This window comes from Pseudopodoces humilis, chromosome 1 (assembly GCF_049639895.1).
Source record: "Pseudopodoces humilis isolate 2021_Gansu_Grassland_sample_001 chromosome 1, ASM4963989v1, whole genome shotgun sequence".
Lineage (NCBI taxonomy): Eukaryota > Metazoa > Chordata > Aves > Passeriformes > Paridae > Pseudopodoces > Pseudopodoces humilis.
In genome coordinates, this window is record NC_142200.1 from 151,899,815 (window position 1) to 151,910,243 (window position 10,429).

The following is a 10,429-nucleotide window of genomic DNA, read 5'->3' on the forward strand; positions in this document are numbered from 1 at the left end:
TTCCCAAGCCCATAGCTGGGGGAGAATGACGGTATTGGTTCCAGTGGTAGGAACAGCACGAGTTGTAAAGACAGGCTAGAGAGGAACTGAGAGTTCTTGGTTTCTCCTTTTCCTCATCTCTTAGGGAATCTAGGCTTCCTGTACTCGAAGATCCCAAACTCAGGGCTGTTGCTCTGAGCCCCTCGCCTGGCTGGAGAAGACTGAAGCTTGGATGTGGATTCCACAGTGGAGCTGGAGATTCAGCCACTGCATCCTTCAGGAAAACAAAGTGCTCCCAGTCCAGAACCAGTGGGATGCTGCAGGTGCTCACTGGCACAGAGCATCTGTGCTGTGGCAACAGGAACGTTTGGCATGATCCCAGTCCTGGGACTGGTTCATGGATGCTCTTCAGCTTCAAGGTTCTTACGTAACTGTTTTCTCTGCAATGGAAACAGCTGCCAAAAGGAACACAAGCAAAGTCTGGCTCCCTGTTTGGCCAGCACCTCCAGCCACACCACAAGGAACTTGATCACAGTTTGGGAGCAGTGTGACAGTATAACCTGTGTTGTACAAGCTGCTTTTCTCAGGGCTCACCTCTCTGTCCTTCTGTATCCTGCCCAGCCCCATGGGGCTGATTCCCAGAGCAGTGTGTGGTACTTGTGAGGGTCTATTTGTCCCTGTGGAGTTGCCTGTGGGGAAGAGCCTTGTCCTTAGTCCTTTATGACTTCTGACACCAAGTCTGATCCAGGCCTTACTCAAGCTCTCCCTCACCCACCTACCCCTCTGGCATGGTTGCTCCCACCTTGCTCTGCCTCTTTCCCAGTGGGAATGCCATGTGGAGCAGGGGCTCTTTGCAGAGCGAACAAGCACAAGGAGAGCTCTTCCAGGCTGCCTGCCACCCCTCTCCTGAGCCTAGTCTGTGCTGGTGATTGCACCTAGCAGCTGAAAACAAGCTCTTGGAAAGAAGGGGAGGTGGTGATGAGGAGCTGCCAAGCCAGGCTATTTATACCAGGTTATTCAGGACTGTGTCTGAGCCCAGCCAGATGCAAGGGAGCTGGAATCCAGGAGCAACCTGCAAAGGAGAAACCCTTGAACAAGAGACTCTTTGCTGCAATAGCTCTTTTACTGCGTGGCTCAGACTCCTCAGGTTAGTTACCTGTGATGGACTGCACCTTTCCTCTCTGCTCTGCCACCCAACATTTGCTGCAGCCAGCTCAGTGGAAGTATTCTCACAGTGTGAGGTCCCACCACAGTGAACACAGCCTGAGCCCACACAGCTGGGAATACCAGCAGAGCCGCCTGGAGCCACTGGAGTGCCGGGATCTGCTGGTCCAGAATGCACTCTTCACTGGAGACCTGGCCATGGTGCAGAAGTACTTCACCAAGAGCGCAGCCATCAATCTCATCATTGAGACCAGGGGCGATGTGCTGCGCTGGACAAGCAGTAAACGTGGTGGGTATGAGGGACTGGGACATGGGGGGGGATAGAAAATGCCCAGGATGGGGTCCAAAGATAGGGCTCAGGCACATGAGAAAAAAGTTGAAAGGAATCACCAGTGGTGGAAAAAGGGTGAGGGAAGAAGGACTTGGAAGAACAGTTTTAGTGTGAGGAAGGAAGTTTCCAAGGGTGTACAACAAATAGTAGCAGGCTTGCTCAAGCTGGCATGAGGCAGATCTACTGGGAAATAATGAGAGTAGGGCCCCTGACATCCTCAGAACTGTCCTGTTAGAGATTGCTGCCATGGATGTGAAATACGTGTGAGGTGGGGAGTGTGTGTGGGTGAAAAGGCATCAGAATGCTGTTCTGCTCCATGAGATAGATCTGACAAGGGGAGCAGAAATCCAGTCTGTGAGAAAGGTAGTGGAAGCAAACTTTCCTCAGTGTAAGGAGGCAGGAGCTGATCGTTCTTGGTGTTTCTTTCCATCTGTCCATCTCACTGTACCTTGTCCAGGCATATCTTGGGGCTACCACACATGCTTCCACACTCTCTGGTCCCTTTTACTCACCTTCTGGTCAGCATCATCTATGAGCTTCTCAGTAAGCAATGCAGCTGGTGTGCTCAAGGGAGAGGTGTGCTGGTCAGTCTGGATGCACCCTTGTTCTTGCTGCTGTCAATTAGTGATGTGGTGCAGGCAGTCTCCCAGAATTTAAGAGCATCAGGTGCTGAAGGCTCTTAACTGTACCACCCTCCTCTACAGGAGGGCTGGTGGCAAAAGCCACCCATACCAGAATGGAAGAGCTGTTGAGGAAACTGCTTTCCCAGATGAGCAGGCCAAGTGTCCTAGTGCTTAGTCAGACAACAGTGTCTTGTGGGGATCCATTCCAGCAAGAGACAAACAGGGTGTGTGGGCTTGCAGATGCACATCCTGCTACTTGCGAGTGGTGAAGGTTATTTCCTGAGTTGCAGGATTTGTACAACCCAGGCTTTGAATTGTTACTGTCTACTTAAGAAAGAAATCACTAAAGGAATTACCCTTTGTGTAACTGAGACCGTTTGTCAGTAAAATATGAATTGGGTGTTGCAACTCCTGTCTTATGCTAAGTTGGCAGACACTGGAGCAGCCAGTTTCTCTGCTTCTAAAGGTTTGTACCCCAGAGAAAATGGAGCAGACAAGGTAAAACAACCTCATGCAGAGATTTCTCTAATCAACAAAGTTCCAAGACATGAAAAACCCAACTAAACAAGATCATTCATCAAGCACAGAGCAAAAATGTGCTGCCAAGTTTATCAGATAAGAATACAGAACAAAAAACAAAACAAACCTTCATGCTACCTAAGGCTTGTCTCTATCTCATTGACTGTGTAAGGACAGATTCCTAGAACTGACTCAGTAACCTTAACAGTAGTAGGTTCTAGTGACCCTGTCTTTCCCAGATCACCTCGTTGGGTATTTCAAGGTGCCCAGAGGACCTGTAAACTGTCTGAAGTCACTGACACTTACACAGCTTTCTGCCTCCCTGGTGCATGCCTGGGAACCTCAAGTTCTCATGGGATACCTGCTTATATCATTGGGCAAATAGAGGGTCACATCAGGTGAGAACATCTGCCAGGGGCTTCTCTTTTTTTGCCCTTTTGCAGGCTACATTTTAGTTAGACAAGGTGAAGTCTGCACAGACAGAGCAAACTGGATACTGTCTTCATAGAACTTGCTCATTTATTTCCATTACTGGGAAGGGTAAAGTTGCCTGTCTTACACTCTGCTCTGGTCCCCTGGTGATTGTTGTTTGGTGGTCTAGGGGTCCCTTAACTGGTGTTTAGCTGTGCGATCTGAGTAGTTCTGTGGCACAAAATTAGACTGAACTCTACTAGCCTTCCATGCAGTTTGACATGTTCTCTGGATCACAGGGTGTGAACAATCTGTACACAGTGTTAATGCCACGTGAGCAAGGCATGCTCCTCTGTGCCTGAGGTGGGCAGGCTGGCTGTGTGCAGCCCGTTGGGGTCAGAGGAAAGCACCATCTCAGGTGACAGGACTGCAGTGAACAACCGAGTCAGGGCAGTGTCTGAGGACTGAAAGGGAACACTAAAGCTATGCAGGGGCTTTGTGCAAGGCTGGATATCAAAAAGAAGAAGGAAGTGGGGAGGGTCTAAAGGATAATTACATCAGTTTTTCTCATCCTTGTACCTATTTCTGCCACTTCTTTGGCTTTGATTAAAAAGAGCTGTCCTATAGCTTGTTTAAAAACCTTCCTAGTGCCAATGGCTCTGGTGCAACTGGTAAATGGGTGTGCAGCGCTGGAGACGTGTGTGGAGCCAAGGGGGGAACAAAGGCTTGGAGATGTGTGTGGAGCTGCTGGGGTCGTGCTGTTGTGGTCTGGGCAGCGCTGGGCAACATGCTGAGTAGGCATGAAACCATTTCCCTCCCTGTTGTCTTAGCGATGTCCTGTCCCCATTTCTACCCTTCAAGCTCCCCTGCCCTTCCTGAGGATTTTCCCTTTGCAACAGGGCACTGTTGAGGTACTGCTGCCTGAGTGGAGAGCCTTTATCAGCCTCTTGGCCCCAGTGCTTGGTCACAAGGTTTCCCAGAATAGAACAACTGAAACTTGAGTTGTGCCCAGCCTGAGCCAAAGAGCGGGGTGTGATGTGTTCCCCCACCCTGTGGGACACCCTGGGCTGGCAGGCAGACCCTGGGCCCAAACACAGGTTGTTGGTGGGGCTGTGCCTCAGAGCCTGGCTGGGGTGCACCTGCCTCAGGTCTCTGAGGCAGGTCTGGTTGGTTGTTATGGACAGCATCACAGGCAGAAGAGATGAGAGGCAGCAGCCCATCCGCACGCAGCAGGCGGATGGCCCTGCCCAGGTGTTCTGGCAGGCCCTGCTGGCTGGGGATCAGGGGACCGTAGCCGAGATCCTCAGAGATCCTCACAACAACCTGAGCCCCAGTGCTTTGTTTGACACCAGTGACCTGGAAGAGTGGAAGAACTACCGCTTCAACCCCCGTGGGCTGAGTATGGGGAGCATATGTGGGGCTCAGCCGTGGTGTGTGCTGTGGGGCATGGCTGTGGCTGGGGTTGTGTGTTACAGGTGCTGCTTGTGGCAACAAGAGAATGGGGATGTGGTCAGGTTCTTCTGTGTTCCTTGCGGAAGGGGGTTCCTGTTTCTGAGAGCACAGGGTGCATCCAGAAAACCCAATCCCTCTCACAGGGATTGTCTTAAATGCTTGGGACCTGCTCTGTGCGCGGCCTGCACTGCGCTGCCGGCTCCCACTGTGGCTTGTGTCACAAGTTTGATCTTTGAGATGGTTCAGTTTGAGCCTGGCCCCATCTGGAAAACACAGATGACCATATACTGCCTCTGCAAGAAGGAGCTGAGAGGATATAGTGTGGAACATGCCATGCAGTCTGGGATGTCCTCCAGCTCACTCGGGGTAGGCAGCAAGCAGCACAGTTTAAGGAACTTTTTTCCTGTAGCATCTGCAGGCTGCTAGCCAGCAAATTGCACCACCAGCAGCGAGGGTTTGTGCTGTGGCAGCATCTTTGAGAGTTGGCACATTTCAGTCCCTTGCTCTCTCCTAGGCCCTAGATGTCCATCTCTGCTGTAGCTTGTTGTCTGCACCCTGCTCAGGGCTTGTTTGAGTCTGCTGTGTGTGGCAGTTGGCTCTGACACCTCTTACTGCCTGGTTCCTTGTGTTTGTAGTGCTTCACACACGGTGTTTGGCCCAGCCATCTCCCTGCCATCGGCCTCGCTTGCACCGCAGGCCCTTCATCCACTGTGCTCCCAACAGCAGAAACCCCATGTACCCCCCTGAGCCACAGGTGAAGGGCACTCTGCCCAGAACAGCCTCTGCTGTGGGCTGCTGCTCCCTGGAGCTCCCTGTTTGCATGGCTGTGTGACCTGAGAGCCTTCAAGGGATCTCTGCCTTTGCTGGGCCTGTCCAAATGCCGGGTTCTTGCAGGGAAGGGACTTGAAATCCCTTGAGGGGAAACACAAGTATCTCCGGATGATGTGCATGAGGTGCTTCAAGGAAAAGGGCAGGTCTTTGCGCACTGGGGCTGGAGTTGGTTCTCTGACCTCTCTTTCCCTGCAGGACTGTGGTCACTGAGCTATCAGCAGGAGCTCACCACGCCTCTGCACATCACGGCCAGCCGCGGCTACACCGACTGCCTGCGGCTCCTGCTGCTCCGCGGCGCTGCCGTGGACTTTGCTCCGGGGGGCAAGACAGCCCTGCACGAGGCTTGTGCAGCTGCCAGCACTGACTGCGTGCGCCTGCTGCTCAGCTCTGGGGCTGATCCTGAGGCTGTCTCCGAGGATGGCTACAGGCCCCTGCACCTCTGCAAGAGCTCTGACTCCATTGAGTGAGTCCTGCTCGGGGTGGGGGCACAGCCAACCTCCCTTCCCTTCAAGCCTAATCTCATGTAGGAGGGGTCCCTCCTCATCCCTGAAGGTGGGTTGGTGGGTGCAGAATAGGGGTGGCCTTGGTGTCTGCTCCTGGACCAGGATCATCCATGAGGTCAAATGGGTGACTGCAAGCTCAGGTCCTTAGCAGATGCAGCTGAGGAGCCAGTGGCCACACTGGAACGCTCAGGGTGTTCCTGTGCAGATCCACTGTGTATGCAAGCAGGCAGCAGGTGCAGCGTTATAAGAGGTCTGTGCAGAGTTAGCTGAAATTAGGGTGACTGTATCTCTGCTCACCAGTCATCCTGGCTTAAAACCACTGCTCCAGAGCATCAGGAGCAAGGATTTTTGGACTCTGGGGAAAAGCTGTGGGCTGGTGCAGATGTGGGGGCTGGGAGGTAGGATGGGAGGTGGAGATGAGAAATGGTCACTGAGTCACCTTGGCCCACACAGGTGTGTCCGACAGCTGCTGCAGCATGGTGCCAGTGTGAACAGTCAGACGGAGGAGGAGAATGACACAGCACTTCATGTGGCATCACGGCATGGCCTGGCAGAGCATGTCCAGCTGCTTCTGCACCACGGGGCTGAATTGGAGATCAAGAACAAGGAGGGGCAAACACCACTGAATGCTGCCTGTGCTCAGCACCATCAGCCCCAGGACATGGACAACTACTACCGGGTCTGCCAGCTGCTGGTGGAGAGTGGTGCCAGTATCAACACTGCAGACCGGGACCGGCAGCACCCGCTTCACCTGGCCTGCAAGAATGCCAATGCTCAAATTGCAGAGTTACTGCTGGCCCGGGGTGCCAATGTCAATGTCATGAACTACGGAGGCAACACGGCCCTGCACAACATCCTGCAGGTAGCTGCCTACAAGCTGGAGCATCGCCCGGAGCTTGTGGTGCGAGCGCTGCTCAACCACGGAGCCGTCCGCATCTGGCCGGGCTCCCTCCTCAAGGTGATGGGCTCTAGTGGTGCCAGGAGTGTGGTGGGAGGGGAAAGCTGTGAACAACATCGGGACCCCCGTGGGCCCTCCTGTCACAGCAGGGCTTGTTCCATGGCAGCCTGTTCACTGTCCTGCCCTGCTCTGCCCAGGGCCTGAGAAGGGAGAACTGGCATTATTGCTATGGGAATCCCTGATGTTTTCTCCTGAGGTGTGTTTTGCTCTAGGACTCTTCTGCTTCTGTCTGCTTAGCTGTGTGGACAGTATTAACCCATCTTCCATAATTGCTTGCTTTGGAAAGTGTTGGTCCTTTTCCTCTGGAGATGTTTCTTCTCAGGGGCACACCCTCCAGCTCCTGCTGTCTCTGCAAGACACCAGCAAACAAAGGGTTAATTTCCTGTCTTAATTTCTGAGCAGTGCAATAATTACCCAGCCCGGAGATCAGCAGATTGCTCTCCCCTTTGGGAAAATACAGGAAAATCAACAATTAACACTAATTAATCTCCTATTAACGCCAGATAATGAGGATCACTGGTAGAGCCAGAATAGACTCTGACAGCTACTGCTGGCCTGGGCCATGGGGAGTGGCAGCCCAGAGCGAGGGAAATCTGCCTCTGTGCAGCTTTGCCTGGGTGGGGCGTGCTCCAAAGGCTGTGCTGTTGCTAGGTGTGTGGCATTGGTGTGTCACCTGCACCTACACAAATGTGGGACACACCAGAGGTGTTGTACAAATACTTGTGAAGCCTTCTGGGACTCTGTGCCGCCCTTGACATGGGCAGAGTACTGCAGATGTCTCTGCAGCCCTGCACAAAACAGGCACCATCCTGTATCCCTGAGACCCTGGTGTGGCCCTCAACAGAGGCATGGTGTACTGTGCTCCGGCTGATCACAAAACGAGTGCCAGTCCCTGCCCTGGAGCAGCTCACGCTCTGACTGCTGAAATGTGAGGGAAAGGAGCCTGGTGTAAAGCAGAGTGTTGGTGTTTATGAGCTACTTGCAGCAGTGAAGCTGATGGAGATCATCATCCCAGCCATGTACGATGGTCCCTGTGTCTGAGGAGAGGCTGTGGGGTCCCGGTTGTGCTGAAGGTAGCCATGCTGTGCATGTTGAGTGATGACTCTGTCCTCCTCTTTGCAAGGAGGGGTGCTTGGTGCTTCCTACCAGTGGTTTTTCTCTGCTGGGTCAGCATGAGGGAAGGACAGGAGTTCACCAGATTCACCACATCTGGATTGAGCAGTACTTTAGGAGGTGACAGTGGGGCTTGCAGGATTTTACCCAATGATGGTGATCACCTGCTCTTGATGCCTTAAGTTTTAGCTTTCATATTTGTTGGGGAGGATGAAAAAGGGAAACCTTATGAATATGATTCTTTAGCAAAAGATTCCGAAAATATGAAGCCTAGAATTGAAGTAGAAATGAGAGCTAGCTTTGAGTCATGGGATACTAAGTGCTAGTTAATAAACATCCAAAGAACAATAGCCTCGCCAGCTAAAGGAGAATCCCTGTTGGTGAAACAATGTCCTTCTGCAGATAGAGAATCCAAAGGTCAAACAGCAAGAGAAAAATTTGTAAAGCTTTCAGAGTCTGAAATGTAACACTGTATGCTAATGTAGTAGTTCTTATAGGGTATATGTAAATTTTAGTGGGTGTGTCTCGTAGTGACTGGTTACTGGGAATTAGAATATTCACTATAGAAAAAGATATATTGGATTGTAACAGGAACTTCACTCTCTTGTGTTCTCCCCACTCTCTTATTCTCCCCACTCTCTTGTGTTCCCTCTCTCTCCTCTCTTGTTCCCCCTCTCCCTTAAGCCTCCCTTGCTCTCCCTCTCTCGCTCTTGTTTTCCTCCCTGTCTCTTTGACCTCCCTTCTCTTGCTCTCCCCTCCCTGGCCACGTGTACGCCGATGCTGGTGGCGGACACGGGGCTTTTCCTCCCTTTACCCATATAATAAATTGCTTCTACCTGAACAGCTTGACCCTGGAGAAGTCTCTCGCCGCGAGTGAGTGTTTTGTACATCAATACATATTTTCCAGATTCTGTACTGCATTGATATATAACTCTGAACTTCATATAAAGTTCTAGTGAGTTCTCCTCACAGCTCAGTCAGACACAACAATCTTTTTCCAGCCCAAGAACCAAGGATACCATAGCAGCTTCAGACCCAAAAAGTACAAAGAGCAGCGAATTGAGGAGAGCAAACTGGAGGATGGGACTTCATAACCTGAAGCTGTAATTGGACAATTATGCCTAATATGTAAATGGACCAAAACTTATAAAAGCGTGAAGACTCGTGACCTGTCATCCATCCTGGGTGTAGCCTCAGCTAGGCTCTTGTATTGCCCAAGGTGTATCCTTTGAAGGCCTTTTTAATAAATACCTACTTTATTCCTTTAACACTGTCTAGCCTCTGTTCCAGATGGCCTCTCAAGGCATGACTCTCTCCCTGGCCAGGTGCTGCGGTACTGCCACACCTGCCCGCGTGTCATCGAGGTCCTGGTGAACAGCTACACCCACGTGCGTGTCTCTGAGGACTGGGTGGAAGCAGTTCCAGTAGAGGTTGTACAGGTAAGGGAACAAATGCTGGCTGCAGAACACATGTCCAGGTTCTGATGGGTTGCTGTGGTATCTGGCCCTGGAGGGGGTTGGGTGGAGCTGGGGCTGGCCATGCAGGGTTGCAGGACGCAGGGATGGTGCTGTTGGGAACAGGGAGAATGCTCCATAGTGACGCAAGTGCATGTCTGGTTCTACCTCTTGTCCCAGGGTGATATCTTCAGCTTTGCATGCCTCTGGTTCTTTCTTCTCTCTGTAGAGATACCCGTGTTTCTACCAGTCGCTTTTCTCCCTGGGACACAGACCTCGCTCCTTGCAGCACCTGGCTCGCTGCACTCTCAGGATCCTCCTGGAAGGCCGGCTGCTTCTGGTCCTGTCCCAGCTACATCTGCCAAGTGCCCTGCACCAGTTCCTGCTGCTTGGCTTTGAGGATGTTCTCTACTAGGGGTGGCAGTTCCAGTCCTGCTGTGCCTCTCTGTGCGGATGTTCCATCCCTGCCAGTGCAGTCTGTGCTTTCCCAACTACCCCCTTCCCCTCACCCCACTCCTGCCTGGCCACACCAGCCCCCTGTGCCAAGCCTGTTGCTGTGTCCCAGTCCCAGCCAGCCTTGTACTCTGCATCATGCACCTGTTTTGGAGCATTCTGTTTGTCCATACTGATCCAGACAGACTCGAGGCCAACAAAAGGAGGTATGGGAATTAGGGCATGTTGTGGTACAAGGAGCAATGACACTGCATGGATCACAGGCTTAGTAGTAGGATATCAGTTTCCCTATCCCAACCCCAAATACTCTAGCCTGTACTAGGCAGCTCTGGTACACCAGGTGATTGCTGTGATGCTGTCTTTAGTAAAGTTGCTTAGTCTGTACCCAAAGGTGTTTAGAATAAATCCTGTTCTTTATACCTACCTGAGCATGACTTCTACATTTCTTTGAAGACTGTCGTGACAGACCACACCCGCCATGGGTGGTGAGATATGCACTCAGACCTGTGCACCCACCTGCTTCTCAAGGGAAATGTGTGGTAGGTGTTCCAATCAAACCCCTTTCATGACGGTAAAATGTCTGGGTTACCTGGCTCAGGAGCCTGGGACAGGATGGCTGTACCTCGCTGCTGGGTGAG

At 52.1% G+C, this 10,429-nt stretch overlaps 1 protein-coding gene across 2 annotated transcripts; it reads left to right on the forward strand.

Annotated features, from left to right (window-relative positions):
- The first annotated feature begins 1,006 nt into the window (after positions 1-1,006).
- On the forward strand, positions 1,007-10,214 carry ASB10 (ankyrin repeat and SOCS box containing 10). 2 transcript variants are annotated; one of them, XM_014260685.2, is made up of 5 exons: positions 1,007-1,432; positions 5,506-5,773; positions 6,267-6,771; positions 9,210-9,323; positions 9,568-10,214. In XM_014260685.2, the coding sequence occupies exons 1-5, from the start codon at positions 1,141-1,143 to the stop codon at positions 9,751-9,753; spliced, it is 1,365 nt and encodes a 454-aa protein (XP_014116160.2). In that variant the 5' UTR covers positions 1,007-1,140; the 3' UTR covers positions 9,754-10,214. The 2 variants fall into 2 exon arrangements, with proteins under 2 accessions (XP_014116160.2, XP_014116161.2); XM_014260686.2 differs by lacking the exon at positions 1,007-1,432 and adding an exon at positions 4,127-4,426.
- Positions 10,215-10,429: the final 215 nt, after the last annotated feature.